The 24,096-nt window shown below is 47.4% G+C and overlaps 1 protein-coding gene across 2 annotated transcripts in view; it reads right to left on the bottom strand.

Annotated features, from left to right (window-relative positions):
• ITPR3 (inositol 1,4,5-trisphosphate receptor type 3) overlaps positions 1–14,596 on the bottom strand; it is a 102,091-nt gene extending 87,495 nt beyond the window's left edge. For both annotated transcript variants that reach the window (XM_053393007.1, XM_053393008.1), the window contains exon 1: positions 14,082–14,596. In XM_053393007.1, coding sequence (XP_053248982.1) covers positions 14,082–14,170 — 89 coding nt within the window. In that variant the 5' untranslated portion in view covers positions 14,171–14,596. The remainder of the gene's footprint in view (positions 1–14,081) is intronic.
• Between the last annotated feature and the right edge of the window lie 9,500 nt (positions 14,597–24,096).

Here is a 24,096-nt window from a genome sequence, read left to right as displayed (position 1 = left end):
TGAGTAGAAAGTGTCCTTTTATTTAAAATACATCTCTGGGTTATTTGTGGGGCAAAGGAATTCGTTCATTTTTATTTTTTCCCCAAAATATAGTCCAGCCCCCCACAAGGTCTGAGGGACAGTGGACCGGCCCCCTGCTGAAAGTTTGCTGACCCCTGCTCTAAGCAGTTTATGAAAAGATAACAAGGAGGAGGCAGATGACAGATAGATAGATAGGCAGACAGAATAGAAATAACAATATACAACTAAGACTGCAATAACAGATGAAACAATTTTATTTTTTTTAAGAAACCCAAAATGTAGCAACACTCTTAGAAAAGTTTTTAGGAATCGGGGAAATGGCTCAGTAGCCTGGCCATCAAGTGTCAGTAAGGTGAATGGAGAACAGGAGAGAGGTATTGTCTGCAGCTATTCTGACCCTGCCCTCGAGCCCTCCAACCTTATCCACCTCCTTGCTCACCATACTGTCTCCTGCCTATAACCACGTGGATAGGGGCACCATCCCTTCTCTCTTTACCCTCCATCTTGCCAAAGCACAGTCAGACTTGCAATTTGCAGTATTCGCGCCACTAACACTCGCACATCACACCCAGTTCTGTCTTCCACCTACTCCCAAGCGATTTCCTTACTCAGACCATTCACACTGCATAAACACAAATCACAGAGCACCCCCCCATCCATTATCACTCATGCCATATTACTCCCACACCTCCACCGATACTCACAAATGCACCATCCACCCAATCTCTCCAACACTTCCTTCTTAATCACCAATCTCTCAATCTAGTCTGCAGCAAAACATCAAAGCAACAGTAAAAGCATTGGCAGAAGCGTATAAAATATTTAAGATATTGCCACCCATCAATCACACACATGTGTTGTTCTGGGCAGCTTTCTGGCTCTCACCCAGGTTGCTATTTCCCACCCAAGACTCTCAGCCAAGGATGGTTCTGGGACCGCACTCCACTCCCTGGTACTCCTTTCTCTCATCAATGATGCCCTCAAACATTTCTAGTCCACAAAACAGGGACTTCACAAAAAATAGTAGTTCAGTTTGAAGGCAGGCACCCTTGCCCACATCACAACACTAAAGTGTGGCCCTACCCTTTGATTTTGCCCCTTCAAGCTATCCATATGTGGCAGACATTGCACTTCAGAGGTGCTGACTTTGTAGAGTAGACCTATAACTGCTGAAGTGCCTTCTTCTATACAACTACTCAAGGTAGAGCAGTCCTCTCCTCTTCACCACCTGGCCACTCTAGGTGTCTAAGGCAGCTAGCTAAAGAGCTTTCACTTGAATGGAACTGTGACATGGAAATTGCAAATGCAGCCTTGCAACACACCATGAACCACACAGTCCTGGGGAAAAAATCCCTAAAGGGAAACATAGAAGCTGTGGTTTTAGCACTTTTCCTACTGACACATCTGCCACCAGAATTCCTGCTTCTCCACCATTTGATCAACCTCCATCTATAATCTGTTTTATTTTGCCCTAGCCTAAGACACACTTCAGAAACAAATGCAACATGAAGCTCCATTCAAATCATTTTTCGGTGCTGCAAGCATAAGGTGATGGGAATGCATTTGTGATCTCAGCCTTTAAAAAAACAAAACACCACTGAGGTGTCAGACTTAGTCCTAGTTTTCTCATCCTGGTGTCCTCCAGATGCTGTTGAACTACAACTCCCATCATACCTGACTGCTGGCCATGCTGGCTGGAACTGATGGGAGTTGTAATCCAATAACGTCTAGGGGGCACCGTATTGGAGAAAGCAGGTCTAGTCCTTTGAAACTAGTGGCTCAACCAGCCAGCATTACATTCTGCAGCAGTGGATACAAAAAAAACAGGCGCTGAGGGCAAACACAGACCGTCATTTCTGTGCACCCTGCTTGTGAACAGCCAAAGGCACCCAACCAACCACTGCTGTCAACAGATCACTGGCTGAGATCCTGAAAGGCACCTCTCATCTTGGTTGTTGGGTTTTCAATGGATAATTCAGTCTAATCCAGTCTAAGGCAAGCTGTGAGACAACCCAGGACACACTTATTTTCCTTTCAATGTTGCTCCTTCCTAGCTGTTTTCATGCATTCTCTGAAGACAGGGATGGGATTGTACCCTCTGCCCCCACTTCCAACCTGTGAGTGTTCCTTGAATAGGGCCTGCAGCATCTAAACAAGCACAGGCTCTCTCCATGCAACTGTGAATTCTGCAAAAGGCAAGGTCCCTGTACATATACACAGCCTGTGTGTGTCTATTTGTACACGCAGATGCTCTAACCACACCTTTGACCAAGTGCACAGAGGTCTGGAGCAATGACAGCAAGCCTGATTCCATCTTCCCTTCCCATGAGTATTTGGTGAAGGCAGATATGGGGAGAGGGAAGGGGCTCCTGTTGAATAATTGCCTGAGGCGGTAAGAACAAATGAACCATCATTATCACTCATCAGGAGATGGCAATTTTGCACATGCAAATTAGCAAGCCATTGCCGCAATTAGGTGTGCAGATTCGCTTTAAATTGCTATGAGCAATTTTCAAGGACTGTTGTGTTCCATTAAGTACACGGTGATGTTCTATGGCTTTTCTTACACTTTCACATAAGACACCATCAGAAAAATCAGAGCTATGGAACTGGATCTGGCCAGTGGGCAAAGTCAGTCATTCCTCATTGCCCAGTGGGCTGACTTGGTCTGCCTGGCCACACCCCTGTCAAAGTTCAAAGGGGCTAAATGTGCTGATTATTAGTTACAGTGAACCCCTTAAGTCCATATGCAAGCAAGGTTCAGATTCAAATGGACATTCCTCCTCTGCAGACAGTGTCCAAATGAACAAAGGACCCTGACCTGATTAAGACTATTTCAACGATCTTATGAGAAGTACTGATCGCAACAAATATTGTTTTATATCTGAAGAAGATCACGTATTGGTGCCAAAAATGTGAACTTACCCAAACAATGTGTGTAGCTATTGGTGCCTTCTTTAACTATCTGCATATATAAAACTTTCTTTCACAGAACACACATAGTCCAAAAAGCATTTGTGTACATTTTTAAAGCCTGGAAAGAATTTGATTAGATTCTAACACCTCAGCTTGGGGTGGGTGGGTAAGGAGGAGTTAACTTTAAAATTAAATGACGTGCATAGAGGACTGGAATGAAACCTGTTCCTCCCTCTCTCATAATTTCCCATGCTCCACAGCTGTAAGGTGGTTTCCCTTGGCTCACATCGGGTATCTGCAACGAGGTGGGAGAAACCATTTTAGAGTAGGAGAGGGGTGAGAGGAAGGATGTGGGTTTTGTTTCTATCATTCATGCACTATGTTTAATGTTAGAAGCCAACCTCCAATTCCTACTTTACAGCCAAACCAGCCAACATATGCTTAATAAACATGTGTGCCTCAAGAAGCTGGCACCAGAGAACATTGGCTATCTGCCCTGGCTGCCACCCTGACACACCCAAGCAGAGGCTCTTGCTTGTAAGTAAGAAAGAGATATTTATCCAGGCAAACAATGGTCCAGGTTCAGCAGCAGGCACAAGAAACAGGAGTCATGGCTTAGGAGCTGAAGAGCAGGACAAGAAGTTCAGAACTGAATGAAAGCAATGAAGATGCCCTAACAAGTTTCCACACCTCACGCACCAAGCTTTGAAAAACAAGGCATGGCACTCTCCTTTGCAAAACACCTTTGTCTTGCAGGAATGTCAGACCCACCCACCTTTTGGGTGGGTGGGTCTGTTACTCCCACCTGTGAAGGTAGCACCTGATTCAAGACTGCACTCTTCAGCTCGGGTTCCTGTTCAGTTGCTGCTACCTCCGGTTCTGCCTCCCCACTTGGCTGCTCCAAGCCCTCCCCAGCCTCCACTAAAACTCTCCACTCTACAGGAAAATGAGGAGAAGCTAGCATCCCTGCTCTCTCTTCCCTAAGCAACTGAAGTCAGGGTGGAAAGGGGAGATCCTACCTCCTCCAACTTGTGTTCCTACCATTCAGTCCCCATCCCCCCACTTTTCTTCCTCCTTTCTCTTGAGTCAGAGCAGGCATAGGCAAACTCGGCCCTCCAGATGTTTTGGGACTACAACTCCCATCATTCCTGACCACTGGCCCTGTTAGCTAGGGATGATGGGAGTTGTAGTCCCAAAACATCTGGAGGGCCGAGTTTGCCTATGCCTGAGTCACAGCCTGCCAATCCAACCAAATTCTGACTGTGCACTGCAGGGCTCGTGACAATATTGACCACTCATAAGAAGGAAATATTTGCATTATAAAAGAGTCTTCTGTGCCCTCTGAGCATTTACCTCCCTACCAGCCAATTGAAATGGACCCGATTCTTTCTTAACACTGGAAGAGCATGAGACAGTAACTGCCAAAGCCATGTTATTGTGCCTGTTTAATTGTTGCAGACAGAATGATATTTCACACCATGTAGATTTGCTGCTGCTACTTTCCTGTGTACTAAATCCTGTTCCACCCTGCAAATCCACATGCAACCACAATAATAGTTATCTGAAGGTGTGATTGAAAACTAAATAGCAGTCACTTATACAGCCATGTTTACTCAAAGCCCTTCCTCTTCAACCAGGTCAGAGTGCAAATCCAGCACATAGTCATACTCTCTTTTCTGACATACTGTTTGCATGCTCCATTCTTCACAATAAGCAGAAGTAGTTCTACATTGATGGAATGCAAGTTTGCGGTTTGTGGTGTAAAGAATTATTAATTCAAATAATTGCATTTGTGTCTACAATATTGGCTGAAACTACATGTGTGTTATCCCAAACACATTTTAACAGGTGTTGGTTTAATTTCCTATGGTCTACACTGACTTTACCTTCTTTTTCTTCTTCTTTTTTACTAACATTTACTAACACTAGCTGCCTGTTCAAAGTGAGAGGAGGATAGTGAAGAATACTGTGAACTGGATGTACCAATTTACTGTTAAAGCATAAATTATTTTATTTATTTATTTAAGTGAGAGTTCTCTCAACTTTTAAGGCATCATGTTAGAGAATTATGACTAAAAACTCTTGCTAAAAGACATAAGTTGTGTCCTGTGGTTCAATGCTCACATAGTCCAGCACTTTTTGCAACCTGCAACCAGAAGGGATTTAGGAGTGCTGAGTTCAGAGGCCTGGGACCCTTAGAAATCAGAACATGGACTGAGACTATGGTTGCTAAATGAAGAGATTTCTTTCTGAGTATTTTCCTTGTTCACAGTTACATAAGGACTGGTGTTCTTCCTCTCAGAATTATCTGCAAGTCCTGGGATAGACTACCGTTAGTCTATATTCTGGAATCCTGGTCTAGATCAAGGAACAGATCCACCATAGACATTACAATGTGGTTCACCAGAAACAGGGTGATAGGTCACAATTTAGCTTCTGCCCACCCTTCTGCCATAATTATCCCTGTCAGCTTTGGGGTGTCTTGACACTGCAGGTTTAACAGTAATTTGCTTTCCCCAAGGTACTCTGGGAACTGTAACAGAAGGGAAGATCTTGCTCAGTTCCCTCACCAAATTCTCATGATTCACTGGATACCCATCCAGAGTTATAGGACTAGATCCAGCCTTGTCATATCTAGAGCAAATTTAAGTCCCATTGATTTTAATGGGTCTATGCTAAGTATGAGTAGTTGAGATCCAAGTCATGGTTGGCATCATTACAGCACTAACAATGCATGTCAGGAAATAAACATGCACACCACCACCAATGGTATAGATCAGGCATAGGCAAACTCGGCCCTCCAGATGTTTTGAGACTACAATTCCCATCATCCCTGACCACTGGTCCTGCTAGCTAGGGATGATGGGGGTCGTAGTCCCAAAACATCTGGAGGGCCAAGTTTGCCTATGCCTGGTATAGATCCCTTTGCCCAGTTCCATACAGGAGGAGCAGGGCTGCCTTTTGCTGCTGGCAGAGGGTCCCCAGATTCAGTCCCTGGCATCATTATTTAAAAAGGGCCTCAGGTAGCAAATTTAGGAAGTAAGTCACCTTGGAGAGCCACTGCCAATGGACAGCACTGGGTTTAATGGGACAAAGGCCAGATTCAATATAAGGTAGTTTTGTGTGTTTAGCTCAAGGCTAAGCAGCAAGGAAGGAAACAACAATTAGGACAAAGGACTAAGAACTGAAAGCCAAATCTGCTGTCCAGTCACACTCTGAAAATAAGTCAATCTTTCCATGCCCTAGTTGACCATCTGTACAATTATCCATCAATGATTAGAATGTGCCTTTATCTGAAAATGGCTGAAAATGATTACAATGTGCATGACTTATTGACAGAGCCCACTCCTAGCATGCAGAACATCTTATGGTCCATCACCATCAGGAGGGTTCGCAAAGACCTGCATCCTAAGAGGAGTTGCCAAGCAGGGCAGACAGACGTGGACTGCATGGACCACTGTCCTAATTTAGTAAAAGAGCAAACACAGAAGCAGTCCCGAGGTCCACCTTACCCATCTTCCCTTCTTATAGAAAGTTAAAAGGCACAGGTATATTCACTGATGAAGGAAGAGGAGTGCGGGGGGAGCGCACCGCCCCTGGCAGCGCAATCCCGGGGGGGTGCCATTGCGGCTGTACCCACGCCTGCGCTGGGTGCCACGGCCCTACGGGTGGCGCACCACGCCCCAGGACACGTGCTAGCCCTGCCCCCGCCTGCTCTCCGCCCCCCGGTGCCAGAGCATGAAGCTCCGCCACTGGGTACAGTGGTACCTCGGGTTAAGAACTTAATTTGTTCCAGATGTCCGTTCTTAACCTGAAACTGTTCTTAACCTGAAGCACCACTTTAGCTAATGGGGCCTCCCGCTGCCGCTGCACTGCCACTGAACGATTTCTGTTCTCATCCTGAAGCAAAGTTCTTAACCTGAAGCACTATTTCTGGGTTAGCGGAGTCTGTAACCTGAAGCGTCTGTAACCTGAAGTACCACTGTATATTGATCCTTGTGGATTTCATTATCCACATCCCTCTATTGGGAGAACTATCCTGTTATTCCTTCTTTCTGCTTCATGTTTGATAATCAGTTACTAATCCGCAATATGAATTTTCTCACTCCATCACTGCTAAACATTCTGTTTTGAAGTCTAAGTACACCGTGGCAAGAAGAACCCCTCTATCAATATGCTTGCTGACACTCTCCTAGAACTTGGGTAGGCTAGTGAGATGGACCCTATGCATGCAGAAGCCATGCTAGTTCTGCTTCAGCAAGACTTGTCCTTCTATATGCTCAGTAATTCTGTCTTTAACAATTATTTCCATCAGTTTTTTCTGGAACAGACATTAAGCTACCGTAATTTTCGCTCCAAAACACGCACTTTTTTGCTCCTAGAAAGTAAGGGAAAATGCCTGTGCGTGTTATGGAGCGAATGCACGGATCGGAGCCATTGCTGCCGTCAGTCAAGCAAAGTGGGAGCCGCTTACACACTCTACGAGGCTCTCGCTTTGCTTGCTTTAAAGCGACCTGGAGCCGGGGAGGAGGGAGGGAAGGAGAGTCATGGCAGCAAAGCCGGCAGCAGCCGCTTACACGGAAGGAGGGACAGACGCTAGCAAAAGTCCGTGCGCTCTCTAAACAGAGCAGTGAGGCTGCAGAGGGATGGCAAGAAAGATAAAATTTAAGCAACCAGCAGCAAAATAAAACCAACCTCGAGCTCTGAGCCAGCGCAGTGAAAACCAGGAAGTAAAAAAAAAAGGCTGGGGAGAGGGGAAAACTTCGCAAATCCCCCCCCCCCCCCGCATCTCAGCTGATCCGCTGGGACAGAGCAGCTTGTTTTCAGGCAGGATAGATTTCAGCATTGTCTGGGTCCTAGTGCCCCTACCGCTTTTTTGTGCTCCATTCTATTGCTGCTGGTGGCTGCTTATCATTCAGGCTGCAAGGAGGAGCGCTTTTACACAGCTAATGGCGAATCCCCTGCAATCCAAGTCCTCCTCACTTGCTCAAATCTATTCTGCCTCAAAACAAGGAGCGGAAGGAAAAGGCTGCAAACTGTTAAATGGAAAAAAAACCCAGGCACAGGGCAAATACCTTAAGTACCGTATTTTTCGTTCTATAGGGCGCACCGGCCCATAGGACGCACCTCGTTTTTTTGGGGGGGGGGAAATGAATAAAAAAAATTATTCCCCCCCCCCCAGCCGCGGCTGCCGCCCCAAGCCTTGCGCACACCTGCCCGAAGCACGGGGCACCCTCCGGAGGGCTCCGCATGCTTCGGGCTGCAGGCTGCTGCGCCAAGTCTTGCGCGCCCGGCGGGAGCTCCCGCCGGGCGCGCAAGGCTTGCAGACACTCACCCGAAGCACGGGGAGGCCTCCGGAGGGCTCCCCGTGCTTCGGGTGACAGGCTGCCGCCCCAAGCCTCGGGCGCCCATCGGGACCTCCCGCCGGGCGCGCAAGGCTTGCAGACACTCGCCCGAAGCACGGGGAGCCCTCCGGAGGGCTCCCCGTGCTTCGGGCGACAGGCTGCCGCCCCAAGCCTCACGCGCTCGGCGGGACCTCCCGCCGGCGCGCAAGGCTTGCGGACACTCGCTGGGGCTGCAGGCTGCTGCCCGCAAGCCTTGTGAGCCCGCGGGAACTCCCGCCGGGCTTTCAAGGCTTGCGGATAGCTTCCTGAAGCCTGGAGAGCGAGAGGGGTCGGTGCGCACCGATGCCCCTCGCTCTCCAGGCTTCAGCGAAAGCCTGCATTCACACCATAGGACGCACACACATTTCCCCTTCATTTTTGGAGGGGAAAAAGTGCGTCCTATGGTGCGAAAAATACGGTATACCTTTAAAGCAACAGTGCTCTTTCCCTCCCTCCCCCCCGCTCAGCTCGCAGAAAAGCTCCTTCTCCACACACCCCACGCGTGCTCCTTGTCCCTTGAGTTCTTTTCCTTCCCTCCCCACTTAAAACGTGGTTACAAAGCACGGATCCACATGGATCCTCAGGATTTTTGCACTGGGTCACCCCAAATTCACCATCAGATCACATAGCATTTCCATGGCTATAGCCTGCACCAAAAAAAACACACACACCCACTGTTTCATGGGGCCGCAATGGCGCAAAAACGTTACAAAGCATGGATCCACATGGATCCTCAGGATTTTTGCATTGGGCTACCCCAAACTCACTGTCAGATCACATGTCTGTGGCCACAGCATGAACCATAAAAATCATACATCCACTGTTTCGTTTAGAATATTTTTTCCTTGTTTTCCTCCTCTAAAAACTACGTGTGTGTTATGGTCAGATGCGTGTTATAGAGTGAAAAATACGGTAATCAGCCTGGATTTCCAGGCTCTACCCCCCTCCTAACCCCTTACTATTGTTGGTATAATTATTATGCCAATATGGATGTATGGAGTTTGAACTGAACATAGAAAAAAAAATCAGGTAAAAGGTAGAGGGACCCCTGACCATTAAGTCCAGTTGTGACCGACTCTGGGGTTGTGGCACTCATCTCGCTCTATAGGCCGAGGGAGCCAGCGTACAGCTTCCAGGTCATGTGGCCAGCATGACTAAGCCGCTTCTGGCGAACCAGAGCAGCGCACGGAAATGCCATTTACCTTCCCGCTGGAGCGGTACCTATTTATCTACTTTGTGCTTTCGATCTGCTAGGTTGGCAGGAGCAGGGACCGAGTAACGGGAGCTCACCCCGTCGCGGGGATTCAAACTGCCAACCTTCTGATCGGCAAGTCCTAGGCTCTGTGGTTTAACCCACAGCATTCTGTTAGATAAGCAATTTAAAAGCAACGTTATTGCAAGACCTTTCATGGCAAGACACATGTGATCTAGAATTGTGACCTCCATGGCTACTGAGTGTCATTTCCTTAGCCATGGCAACAGCCAAGCTACTGTCACTTTAATTATACAATAATGGTTCGTTATCTGGGCAGACATAACTCCTCAGTAAGACACAGGAATGAGCAAAATAAGGGCTTGCATCTGCTAATAGAAATAACCCACCCTTTAATAACTGTCCTTATGATCACAGTTGTGCTCATGTTTGCTGCTTTAATCCTGCATCATTGGTAGATTCCCCAACCCCCTCCACCTTTGATGAGATTAACGCAAAGCCTTCAGAACTAAGTATGCATTGGGAAGGGTGTAACTGGCAGCTTTATTTAGCCTTAGGGTAATTTGACAAGTTTGGTCACCAACGGGTTCTTCTGTTACAGGCAGGAGAGCAAGCCTTTCATTTCTGCAAGAAGTCTTTAATTGTCTCCTGCATTCATTCCAACCTTGTCATTTCATGCAATTTTAGTGTTTTGGCAGGCTTTCAATAACAACCTTAGCAAAGAGCTTGAGCTGCGATTGAAATTTATGCACAAAGGGCACACACACACAGTCCAACTACACTTAAACAATGAGTTCAATGAGAGAAAGTAACTACGGTATTTCACAAAATGAGCAACTGAAAGTTCATTCCATTTCTCACTGATCTGCCCTACTGCAATAAAAAAGGCAGTGAACCACTCCTTTCCAATAGGGCAGGGGTCAGCAAACTGTTTCATCAGGGGGCCGGTCCACTGTTGCTCAGACCTTGTAGGGGGGCCGGACTATATTTTTTTGGGGGAAATATGAACAAATTCCTATGCCCCACAAATAACCCAGAGATGCATTTTAAATAAAAGCACACATTATATTCATGTAAAAACACGCTGATTCCCGGACCGTCTGCAGGCCGGATTTAGAAGGTGATTGGGCCGGATCCAGCCCCTGGGCCTTAGTTTGCCTACCCATGCAACAGGCCTAGGGTGGTCATGTGTCCTATTTTCAAGGGGACAGACCTCTATTTGAAGGGTTGTCTTGTTTAAAGACTAATAACCATTAGAAGGGAAAGCAGGAGGGGCCCTGAAGATGCCTTTCAGCTAGCGCCTAGATACCATACTTGCAGGCACACAAGTTACCTAACCATTACAGTCTGGGGTACTGTATTAATGCATCAATAAAAGCAAGCATTTCTAAATCTCCATATATACATACAAACTAGCACATGCATGTTTTGTGCAAATCTATGTCCTGATTTGTTTTCTTGGGGGTGAGTAAGTTGCCACCCTACATGGTACCATCAAAGCAATTCACATTTGCAAATTTTATTTTTTTCATTTTAATAATTTGTATGCTGCTTAATATTGCAGTGTCTAAGTGGTAACTCTGTACATCAAATGACAATAGATATAGAAGAGCACCCACCACATTTCCTGGTAAGGGATGGGCTGAATGCCTTTATTTGACACTGCTGGGATGGGGGACCAATTGAGACGGAACTCTGAGACTTCTGGAATCTGATGAATTCCTGAATGATCTGGGAGCGGTCATAATGAGTTGCTGAGTGAAATGAAACCAATAAGCAGGTGACACCTCGCTCTATCTCTCTGTTTCATCTGAATTGGGAGAGGCAGTTGAGGTGCCAGAAAAAGTGCTTGGAGGAGGGTTGCCATATTTTGAAAAAGAAAAAAACACTATGACAGTCATTCAAAGCAAATAAATGCCATTTGTCTCAAATTTTACCCCTGAAAAAGAGGACGTGTCCTGGAAAAAGAGACACATGACAACCCAAGTTTGGAGGCAGAGACAAGGTGGATGTGGGCAAATAAATTAAGTTGAATCTTGAAAAGACAAAGGTATCATCTGATTTCATCCTGTGGTGTCCCACAAAGACCACAAGGGCCATTGTATAGGTAACGTAATGCCCAAGTAGTTGCTTCCTAAAAGTTGGTCCTAACTTCCTGGGTTACAGTGCTACAGGCCCTTAAAGGACTTCTATAGTCCGTTCTATAGAAGAGCAATAACAGAAACCCCCTGCCTGTTTCCAGAGGAGGATAAAGTGACTTTTGTCACTCACTTTCTGCTTGCACCAGTCCAAATGAATCTAATGGGCATTTTCTCTGAAGTGTATCCAACTTGCATAGTCTTCGTTGGGCCTTCTGCTGCACCTTCTCCCAACTACCGAAGACTGCAAGAAGCACAAAGCGGTTTACAGCCTGCATGGCAGCTGCTGTGATGTTAACACAGTGCTCCCCTTCAACACTTCCATTTCAGACAGGAAGGGAATTCTTCTTGTCCTCAGCCACTGACTACATAGCACCCATGTATAAATCCCCATATAGAGCAATCAACATAGGACTCTGACATCTAGGCACAAGCAGACTGCTAGGCCCATTAAAAAAGTGCCTGGGTCTGCCGGTTGTTGGGGCAGCGCCATCACTGTTGACTCCTACTCTGGATTTGCAGGCATCCTGCATGGTTTTTACAAACAGCACAACTCCTTGGCTGAGGAGATCCTTGGCTGGCAGACAGCAAGCAAGAATCTACCCACATCCAGCCACTAACATTACTTTGTTCCCTTTCTTCTCCCGGGGAACGCTTACAGGGTCTGCTGAGGATACAAACGGCCCACCAGAGCAAAGAATAAATTAGCACAGCTGGACGGCACAGTCTTAGCAGCTACTGAGTACTGTGCACTGACAAGCTACTTGGCAGGTTATGTCACAGTTTACAGGCACTGATTCATGGCTGTTAATTAGCAGCTATGGAGCGCCAGCCCTGCACTAGGTGCTGCACACAAGGCAGAAGTGACAAAGTCCCTGCCCAGCAGGCTCACAATATTAAGCAAAAGACAGGACAAAAGTGAAGGGAGAGATTTGGGGAGAGGAGGAACAAGGGGGGAGGGGGAGCTGGGAGCAGACAGCACTAGCGAGGCGAGGCCAGGGTGATTAAGGAAAAGGCGTCTACAGTTCGTGATACAGTTTGTTTTTCTAAAATAAAGGCAAAAGCAGGAATTCTGTTTGCTGCAGATTAGCATTCATCTACACAACACTGACAGTATTAATTGCATTAATGGTATTGGGTCATGCTTTTTTATTGGAGGGGGTGTTGTTGATCACAAGTGAGAACCAAAGTAACAGGATTTGTCAACATCACTGTTGAAAACTTTAGGAGGGGCAGGGATGAGCAGGAGAAAAGTAAATCCCTGCCACTTCATGGATCAAAATGCCAGTTAGGGCTAGTTCGTTCAGTACATCTTATGTCCTAGCAAATAGTTCTGGATAAATGGGGCTCTCAAGAACGAGCATAGCCAGGATTTTTGTTAGGGGAGGCAGGTTTTTGTTAGTGGGGGCAGAACTTCAGATTTCTATTGATTTGGGGGACTGCTGCCTCCTTGCCTCCCCCTTGGCTAGGCCCACGCTTTCAAGCATACACCTGATGTGTTGATCAGGCAATCACATGCATGGGGGTGGCAACAATCCCCAGGATTGTTCAGATACTTCCCCCACCCCCCCACCCCATTGTCACAGTCATGGTGCTCTCTGGAGACAATATGCATGATAACTTGTTACCAATTACATCCGCCCAGGCAAGTGCAAACCCAGGAAGAACTGGGTGGCTTAAAAATATATTGTGTAAATTGGCCCAGAGGTCAGAGCAATTTTATTCATGGTCTTCTCGTTGCCGGAGCAGGCACTGACTTTTATGGCCAAAGCAACTGTCTTTCCCAAAAACTCAAGAGGCTCAAGGAAGCCCACTGTCAGCTCAGTCCGTAGAGCATGAGACTCAGGTACTTTGGGTAAAAGATTCCTGTAATGTCGGGGAGGGGGTTGAACTGGAGGATGACTCTCGTGGTACCTTCCCACTCTGCGATTCCGAGGCTGAGTTGCCCTTGTCATCGAGCCCGGACCCCTGGTGGCTAGGGACTAAATTACAGCCCAAACCAGGAAGACATCTCGAGCTCCACACCAGCCGAGCTTTTGACCACGCTCGGCAAGCAGATCCTTGCAGGACAAAACAAGCGAACAACAAACCACTTCACCCTCGATCCAGGCCCTACAGAAAGAGATCCCCGCTGCCATTCAGCAATGCTTGCATGCCCGCGTCTGTGCTCCAACCACTCTCAAAAAAACCCCACGGGCCGTGGGGTGTGTGCAACTCAGGCGCTCTCCGGAACTTCAGCTCAACTTCAGGCTAACGAAAGACTCGCGCATCGCCCTCGATGAGACCAGTGAAGCCGTCGCAGCCCTTAGAAACAGCTCCGCTTCCTTCTCAGCGCCGCCGCCGAGCGCCTTTCCCCGCAAGGACTGGCTCTCTCTCTTCCCACCCTCCTCAACCCCGCAGCAAACTCACCCCAAAGTGCTGATGAAGCCATTGACCGACCCTTCGGCGTACAAGGAGACGATGTCCCCAATGTGCAAGAAGCTGGACATCTCATTCATGATTCCAACTCGGCTGGTGTCCCGACGCCTTTCCCGCCGCCCCCCCTCCTCTCTCGAGCTGTTCACCTCCCACCCAGGCGATCCACCATGTGGCCGGCGGGGCACCAGGATGCAATGGTCCAAAGGCTCCTCCGCCCGAGAGGGGCGTCCGGCCAAGGGATCGCCCTCCGTTCACACGTGCTTGTGCTTATCCGCCGGGACGCGGCGCGGCTCGGCAGCAAACGAGGAGGGAAAGAAGCGCGGCTGTGTAGTTGGGGCTGGCGCGCGGTGGAGAGGGAGGGGGGGCCGCGGAGATCGGCCAGAGATTTGCATGAGTTCCCAGCGAGACACTCTCTCTTTTTCGTCCAGCTCTCTACCTGCAGCCAATAGAAAGCGATCAGGAAGTCCTGATGAAACATTCGATGCAAATTAGGACTGCGAGCTGGGGGTGGGAGGGTGGCGGCGGAAAAGCCACACCCCTGCTGGCCACGCCCCCTTCCACCCACGGAAGAAACTTTTCCAGCATTGAGAAAGAAATTTTTAAAAAGTCTTTTGCTTCTGAAGAAGCGTCTCTCTTGCATGTGGAGGGAACAAGAAACTTGGGGAGGTGGGTGGGGAGGGAAATGAATTGTTTCCTCTGCTCCACCTCCCCGCCCTCGCCCGAAGTATGTGTGCGTTTGGTGAGCTTCAAAAAGGAGCATTATCTGATTGTTCTTGCCGGAACTGCCCACGATTACGGCGCGAGACTCCTGCCAAAGACAATGAAGAATGAAAACAAACAGACACACACACACACGCCCCTCTTTTTCCTCCTTACACCAATCTTCTCCATTCACAGTCCTGCCACGCGCTCTCTTGGGCTTTTGAATCCGATCCGAGGAGAAATGCTCTTAATTCGCGCATCAGTGAGCGCACGTGTGCATATACGCACACGTGTATAGATGCACAAGCCCACTCCACACCTGTGCTTCGTAGGCTTTCGTCGCCGCTGATTCACGTGGGGACAAAGTTGGTGGCGCTGAAGCCGGGAGTGGCGCGCGACAGTGCTCTCGCCCTGGTCCGGGCAAGCGGCCGCGCGGGCTTCCTGTCGAGGTAGGGGCTGCAGCTCAGCCTCCGGCGACACGCTGAAAGCGAGAGAGAGAGTGAAAGAGCAGAAAGCCAAGACTTGCTCGGGCTAACTCTCCCTTTTGTTTCGCTTGGCTGTAGAGTAGCTACGGTAGTTGTTTTTAAAGCGGCCGCGGCCCTTTATTCTCAGAATCTGCTCGACCCAGGGAAAGGAGGAGGGGCGGAGATAAAAGGGGAACCTGACATCAGTTTAAACCCTGTAAAAAAAAAGGCTAACAGATTCCCGTATTTGACACACGCAAAATAACTTCTTTGAAACAACAGTATTTACCACTTTCAGAAAGAGAGGGAGTTGTACCAAAACATCTAGGTAGTGCCAGGAGTTCTGGCTTCCTTTCAAAGTTTATTTATTACATTTATATCCCGCCTTTCCTCCAGGGAGCTCAAAGAGGCCTAAAGACTTCTCCTCCTCCCCATTTTATCCTCACAACAACCCTGTGAGGTAGGTTAGGCTGAGAGTGTGCAACAACCAGTCCAAGGTCACCCAGTGAGCTTCATGGCTGAGTCGGGATTTGAACCCTGCTCTCCCAGGTCCTAGTCAGGCACTCTAATCGATATACCACACTGGTGCTCATGTTGCTTGCTAGATGCTGTTGCACACTACAACAATCTTCCCAAGCGGTATGAGATTCCAGGTGTTTCAGGTGCACCTACCAGAGACTGTGATCCCTTTTGGGACAACGAGGCACAACAGAGATTGTAGCGTCTTTATGATATAGTCATACCTTGGTTTTCAAACGCATTGGGAGTCGAAGGTTTTGGCTCCCAAACAATCGAAAACTGGGAGTGATTGTTCTGGTTATCAAACGTTCTTTGGAACCCAAACATCCAATGTGACTTCCACAGCTTCCGATTGGCCGCAGGAGCTTCCTGCAGCCAATCAGAAGCCGCACATTGGTTTCCGAACGTCTTGGAAGTCAAACGGACTTCCAGAAAGGATTCCGTACAACTTCCAAGGTGCCGCTGTATATGGTTTATTTACGCATATACACAAACCTGAACTTAGATGAAAGGTTTGCAGAGAATTCACATCCCAGGCAGGCCTGGCTATCTCCATAAACGCAGCTTTGGATTTAAAAAACAGCAAAAGGCCATCCTCTGTGTTTCTTTGTTACAGCTTCTCCCAGACAGCCCACATCAAGTTGCCCCCCGCCACTAACCAACCCACCCACCCGCTTGCCAAGCCATTTGCAGAAACTGAAGCCTTTTCCCTGTTCACTTACATCATCCACCCTGAAATCCTACACCCCTTTGGCCTCTGCCCACCGACACACAGCTTGTCTGGCAGTGTTTGCTTGATGGTTTCCTTGATGAGCTGTCACTAGTCTTTGTGTCTTAATGGCTTACACCAGTGGTTCTGAAAGGGTGTGGCAGAGGAGAGGACAAGTGTGGTGGGAAGACTCAAGAGCAATCAAAGAAACATAAACATTTCAGCATGGTGTAGTATAGAATCAAAATTATATATTTATATATACACAGACAAACAGACACAACCAGAAACAGTATGATTCGTGCTCTTCTGTAGCTACATTGTTTTCATACTTTCTAGCTGTCCCATGATCATATTATAAAGTAGTTGTGTTCTATGTTATGCATCAAACATTGCTAGAAGTTGTTTCTTTTTGTTTTACAATTTATTTCCTAGCAATAAAAAAATTGGTGTGACGTGAGCAAATTTTTATTCTGAAAGTGTGGCCCAGAGAAAAAAGTTTGAGAACCCCTTAGCAAGACCTGTCAAGCTAGCCTGGCTTGTTAGAACGAGCTAAACCCAGGAAAGTCCATGTTTGGCAGTTTAATCACACCTTGATTAATTCTAACTTTTGACAGTTCTAAGAATTATGGGTGACCTGCACCCACAAACCCCAGCATATAAAAATATGTTTTGGCTCCTGTGTCTTTAACAGCCATAAACTCCACCTGTGCAGCTTTACCAAGTGTGGGGATACAATGATGAAGAAAGCTTCACCATCGAAGTTTTTGCCTGCCTTGCAACCACTAACGGCACCTGAACCCCACCAGGCAAAATACAGCACACCTGCTTGCATAGAAGCCAGCTCCTGAGGGCTGAGAGGTCTTTGGCTCTGCCCCAATAAAGTATTTTAGAGGGCTGCCCCCCTCAAAAAAAAAGTTGATGGTCATTGCCATTCAGTGTAGGGGTTGTAGAAAATATAAAACAAGTTTTGCAGAAGGGTAGGAGCTTTACAAAAATCCCAAATGGCAACAAAACTTAAAACAGCCCAATGAGGACTGAATATGCTCAGTAAGACATAGTATTTAGAGTGATCTAGAAAAAGAAAAGGGGAAAGTGGGGTGGGGTGGGGAGGGAATGGCTGGCTGGCTGGCTGGCTTCCTTCCTGCTTGAAAAGGATTACTCATTTTAGGAGGGAGGAGGCACTGCAACATTTTGTTGCAAGTCCACTTGTTATAGCCGATTAGAAAACAGTTGCCTATGGTTATTGCCGTGTCTGGAATTTTGGAGGTATAAGGATGCCATGAGCATAACATTGAACGTATCTAAAAATCCCTACATAGGAAGCTTATAAAAACAGGAATTACCTCTTGGCAGTACACAGGGGCAGTAATTGCCAGATTGGCTCAGCCTTGTGAATTGCTGATTTGTATAGTCCACAGTGTTGATTAACAGTGGATCTTTCGAAGGAGACTGCACACACCATAAAATCATTGAGTTGGTGTGTTGGAAAGTATCTCCAGAGTCCAACCCCCTACCATGCAGGAATCACAGCTAAAGTGTCTTTGACAGATGGTCATCCAGCCTCTGTCACTGAACCTCTGAGCAGATTCCAGGCCTTAAAATTAGTGGTTCCAGGCATTAAAATCAGCACCAGGTGGATGTGGAAGGCACAATATCTTCAGCAGATGGCTCTGCATTTCCATGTGCTGCCTTTTAAATTTACCTATTGCTTCTGTTGTAATAACAAATATGTTTAAAAATAGAAATCTATTTCCTTCTGTTCTCTTCCAGAATGCAAACAATTTTTAGACTTCGATATAATTCAGGGATCTATTACACACCAACACATATGGCAGAGCTAGAAGACCATGTAATGCTGATTTTGCAGGGGTACTGCAAATTCAGGTCTGTCAGGAAATGCTGCATTTTTACAGCAGGGTAAATTTAGAAACTTTTATCCCAGATGGAGAATAATCAGTCAGAAATTAACTCACTGCTTTTTTAGCTGCCGCACTGCTCTTGAAACTAGGTCTCACTTTTAAGAGCTGCACTGAACACTCTCTTCTCCCCAGCTACTCAAGAGCTGTCACATTTATCTCCTAACCTTTTGACAAGGACTTCAGGGCCTTTGCCCCTTATCCCCTTTTTTATTCTACTTTTTTAAATGTTGCTTACGTGGTGGCTTTCCTCCTAAAGTCGCCCTAAATTTGCATATGGGTTTTTATGCAAATTTATGGTCCAGGCCTGAAGATTTTTCAGGATGGGGGGGGGGACCCTGATGGAGTGAGTAGACATGTTTCCATTTTGTACACCACAGCCAACTCCGACATTTTATCTCACAAGCTCTGCATGCAGAAGGCAGAGCCATGGGGGCTCTGCTCTGCTTCCACAACTGAAGGCAGTCATGCTTCCGAATACCAGTTGCTGGAAGCCTACCCACCTGGTAGGAAAAGTTGAACCTCCCTGTTCTAGATAGTGGGTCGAGAGGGGTTGTGCTCTTGCACAAAGGCAGATTTTACATCAGCCGCTCTGTCCTCTTTTGCCCCTTTTGCATGTGGCCCTTGAAAGCTTGTCCAGAAGGAAAGATGGCCCTTGTTCTGAAAAACATTGCTCTCTCCTGAATTAGCACTTCAACACCAGGAATACAGTGTTGTTACCAACTACCACTACATTGATTGTCACTGTGCTTAGCTTGTGCATATTTGAGTTTTGCTTAGACATGAGACAGATTTCTTGCATTTTGTGTTTTTTGGTGCCTATATTTTCTCCCTCCCTACCATCATGTGTGTGTCTTCCAACAGAATAACACTTCATCTGTCTGCCAACATGGCATCTAGTCCACAAAAGGTGATGCCACAATCAATCTGTGAGCATTGAAGGTGCCACAAGACTTTCTGCTGTTTCTGCTGCTGCAGCAGATTATCCCCTCTGGAATTTGATACCTCATCTTGCTTCAGATATCATTGATTCAGGTTTCTTATGCTGAATTAGCAACTCTCATTAACATGGACAAGAAATCCCACAATATTTCAACCATGAATCACTGCTCTTTGCCTTTGGTCATTTGCACTATGCCTGCACTGAAGTTTTAAATCCATGCCCCTTGGAATGTATAACATAATGGCCATTTACAAAGAGACCTTTGAGGACACAGTTATGAATTTGTGGAGGGAGTTCTAATACTGAGGAGCTACTCATTAACCAGTACCACTTTCCTTGCCATTTAATCCACATCACCTCCGGTTAGCCCATTGAATCTTGGAAGTTTACCAGCCAGAAATTAAAGAGACTAAGAGCTATAGCTTCAGGATAACTTAAACTGGTGGGCTAATTTGTTTTAAAAGACCTGTTTTAGGTTATAAAACCTAATAATAATTATAATTATAATTATAATTATATGACCTGTTTTGGGGTGGGGGGAGACCTTAGTCAATCCTCGAGCCAGTGTGGTGTAGTGGTTAAGAGCGGTAGTCTCGTAATCTGGGGAACCGGGTTCGCGTCTCCGCTCCTCCACATGCAGCTGCTGGGTGACCTTGGGCCAGTCACACTTCTCTGAAGTCTCTCAGCCCCACTCACCTCACAGAGTGTTTGTTGTGGGGGAGGAAGGGAAAGGAGAATGTTAGCCGCTTTGAGACTCCTTAAAGGGAGTGAAAGGCGGGATATCAAATCCAAACTCTTCTTCTTCGAGTCAAGGGGGTTATTAATGAGAGTATATGGAGATTACAGAAGAACCAATGTCAGAGGAAGGAGAAAAAGGAGAAGCCACAGCATGATATGCCTTATTGGTGTCGTGAAAACAACACGCACCACATTTGCAGAAAGGCTTGGTGACCCAAAGAGAACTTGGGGGATGGGGAGGCTGAGACATCATCTCAGAAAAGTGGTGCATGGAAGGGCGTTGCTGGGAGGTGATTCCTCAAGTTAGTCATTGTTACGCTGCCTTTCTGCTCCCATCCGTCTTCTCTTTTCCCCATGCATTCTGCTATCTCTGCCTCCAGTCCCACCATTCAAGGGAAAAGGATCTAACTGTAAATGTGCATCCTTTCTCAGTGTATATTAACCAGGGGGTCCAGGAAAACTTTGAAAAGGAAGTGATTGCAAGAGGCTTTTGGGTGTGACTCAGTGTGGTTAAGGCAGCAGAGTCATCTGTCTCCATGGCACAGTCTCTCTTCTTGGCTAGCTTGCCTTCTTTTTCCATGTTGCAGTTCATCAACGGGAAGCTTTTCAAGCTGCGGATTCCCCATCCCAGCACATTGGAGTTTCCTCTGGCACCAGAGCCTCTCCACCCACTCCTCTTGCGCGCACACCCTTCCTTGGATCAGTTTTGGTTTCGGCATGTTTTTCACACCGTTGCATTTAAACAGATGTCCTCCCTCAACTTCACAGACCACCAATATGCTCAGGCACAGATGCCCTCCCTCTGGCAGGATGATGTCACATAGGAAGGAATGATGCCCACTATGGCTGTCATGCAGGACCACATCAAAGCAAGACTCCTTTCACAGCTGCTGGAAACTGGGTTAGACTCCAAATAACAACTAGGGTAGAAGTGTGGGCGGATGTCAATAGAGGCAGTGACAGAAGAGAGCAGTTTCTTGGGGGTGGAACAAATGACAGGTGGAAAAGAAAATGGGGTGCAAATTGTTCTAACCATGTGAGTGGAACAGACCTACCCTGGATTTCTCTTGAACGAGCATCAACATTGCAAAACATGCTTGAGAAAGGCATAGGAGAGGTCAAACAAACACCCCAGAGAGGCAGTACATTCTTGGAAGGTGAGTCCTAGAAATACAAGATGGGCTTCTTGAAGGCCATAATATCAGCACCTGCATGTGGGGGTGTTGTGTTATACTGTATTATACCTTTAATCCATCTAGCTGAGCTCAGCATTGTCTATTCTAACTGGCAGCAGTTCTCCCCCTTTTCAGAAAGAAGTCTTTCTTCCCAGTTCATGCTGGTGATTTGATTTCTCCTCCTGTCTCCCTGCCCCCCCCAGCTACTCTGCGTCCCTCCCCTGCTTCCTCTCAGATCATTTCTCTTTCCCTCCTATCCCCAGTTGCTCTGCTTTCCTGATCAGCTGCTGATGCGAGCCTTGTAAAAGCTCGTGGAATTGGAAGTTCTTCCAATTGACAAACTTTTCAAGTGGGGGAAATGGAACCAGCCTTGCCACCTCCTAAGGAAAGGGTGCAGTGAGTGGAGGGTTGGTGGCAGTCAGAGACTTCATGGGCACCAGGGATGTCGTAGAGGATGCAGCTGCACCCATGGGTGCCACAACTGCAACCACACAGCCTAGCCAGTCATGTGAGGGAGAGTGAGTGTGTGCAGCCAAGTATTTCTGCACTGCAATGTTATCTGGCCATCAGTAAGCCAGCCACTGGCCAGCAAGCATTTGAGGAAGAAGTAGCTGGCAATGTGAAAGTGAAAATGACTCTAACTGCCTTTGTGTTAGAAGGAGCAGAAGAGACACTGGACGCTTTGTTTTCACAGCCAAGTCAGGGAGAGAAGGAATTCTCCAGGGAGAGAAAATATAAAAGGAGGAATTCTTGGCCTGTGAGACAAATCTTCTCCCACCCCAATGCCCTCAACTTTTAACCCAGAAGTACAATGCAGTCTCAGAAGGATGAGCTCTCTGTAGCATCTCTCATGCCATACACACCCTCCCCCTAGAAGTCGTACAGCGTGATAATCTATCATCCGGGGGGGGGGGAGAGAAGAGAAATGGCCACCAGACGAGATCCGCACTTTGTGACATTTGTAGTTCCCAAATAAAGTTTGGAATGGCAATAAAAAAAGTGCAGGTAACAGGGGATATTGTGCTGCATAGGAGGAGATGCAAAGGAGAAGGTTCTCATGCAGAGATGAAGGCAGTCAATTGGAGAGGGAGAGGGCAGCAAGTCCTTGAAAGCAGAGAGAAAGGACTACCTGCCCAATGGATTTTGCCACCAATTTGACACGTGTTACAGAATTCCTTGTAAGGTCAGCAGAGATTATGAGGCTTCACTCTCAGGCACTCATAGCTGCGGTGAAAGCTGTTCCATTAAGACAAATGGGGCGCTGCCCCACCAATCCTAGTTTGTCCTCAGCCAACCCCCAGTGACCTGCCTCCTTTCTTTCTTACAGCCAGTCCGTGGGGTGTCATATAACATCAATCTTGGTGCTGTCCTTGTAGAACACGGGACAAAACTCTAATTGAGTTGCCCTGCCTGCCATTGGTTGGGGTGCCACCTGATGTCAGTGGCGGACCTACATTTCAGGGGCCCTGAAGTTTGAACTGTCATGGGGGCCCCTTTGCTAATAAATCCCCCACAGCCCTGCATAAGGGGCATTGGGGTTGGCCTGCGGTATTGCTACCCTCTTCAGCACTCAGGGGTTCTGTGACAGAGAAGTCAATGTGCCAAGCATTCCATGGAACTAGGTGGTTTTTAAATCACCGGCCTAAGGGAGAGGTGCCTGTAGACCAGTGGCATAGCGTGGGTTGACAGCACCCGGGGCAAGGCAAGTAATTTGCGCCCCCTAACCCGTGGATTTGCGCCCCCTAACCCTAAGCCCCAGATGTTGCGCCCGGTGCGGCTGGCCCCCCCTGCACCCCCCACGCTACGCCACTGCTGTAGACATTTCACCTGCATGTTGATAGGCAGGTAGCAGAACTGGCCTGCCAATTATGCCTGGTTAAGTGAACGCCTCAGGCAGTGGAAGTGCAAGAAGCAGCACTTCGCCCACCTGCCCCACTGCTTCCACCACTGACAGAGAGCGGTTCTAGTACGCGACATTGCCGCTTGTCTTCCCTGCCTCCAGGAGGAGAAGCCAAGCAAGTAGCAACAATTTGTGAGGTGCCTCAGCTCCCCTGAGTTCAGTGAGACCTGGAGCATTCCTGCCTGCCACATTGCTGGTCAGCCCCCCATCCAGAGGTAAGACAATTGGCAACACTTGGAGGAGTGCCCTGGCTGCCACTGAGTTTGGTGAGAGATGGGGGCCTGCCATGGCGGAAGTGGAATGTGGGGCAAGGAGGCAGCACTTCCTGTTTCGTCTCAGGTGGCAAAACAGGACAGGCCATTCCTGTCAGGTAGTGAGAGAATCAGGCACAAAGCACACAGAGATACAGAGGGACAGCCTTGTGCGTTATCAAGGCCCGGTGGTGTAGGAAGGGGTGTATGGTGGGTGTGGGTCACCCTGGGTGTCATCTATGAGGGTGGTGACAAAATAGCAAAAATATGTGTTTTTAAAATAATAAAAAAATGGGCGGGGCTCACACACTTTAAAAAAAATTACATTAAAAACAAGTTTAATAACATCGTCTGACAATTAATTAACCTCAACAAGTCAACATAATATGTATTGAATCTTTTTAGTTCAGTCAACAAACACAATGAAACATGGCTGAACTGGACGCTGTGTAGTGGAGACCGTATGGATAAGGAACGGTGTGTGTGTTTTTTTCCGCCGAAGTCTGTCTCTGCAGTTTCTACTCGAGCGAGGAGTGGGAGGTGACAGGAAATTTTCCACGCCGGGTACCACCTGACCTTGCTACGCCACTGTCAAGGCCTGGTAATTTTCACTGAAGTTCTTTCTTTTCAGCAAGGCCAACAGACAGCTGCACTTGACCTAACTTTCATTGCAACCACTCGCTAAT

Source organism: Podarcis raffonei, chromosome 6 (genome assembly GCF_027172205.1).
Source record: "Podarcis raffonei isolate rPodRaf1 chromosome 6, rPodRaf1.pri, whole genome shotgun sequence".
Taxonomy (NCBI): domain Eukaryota; kingdom Metazoa; phylum Chordata; class Lepidosauria; order Squamata; family Lacertidae; genus Podarcis; species Podarcis raffonei.
Note: the sequence above shows the minus strand (reverse complement) of the source record. Positions and strands in the feature narration are given on the sequence as shown.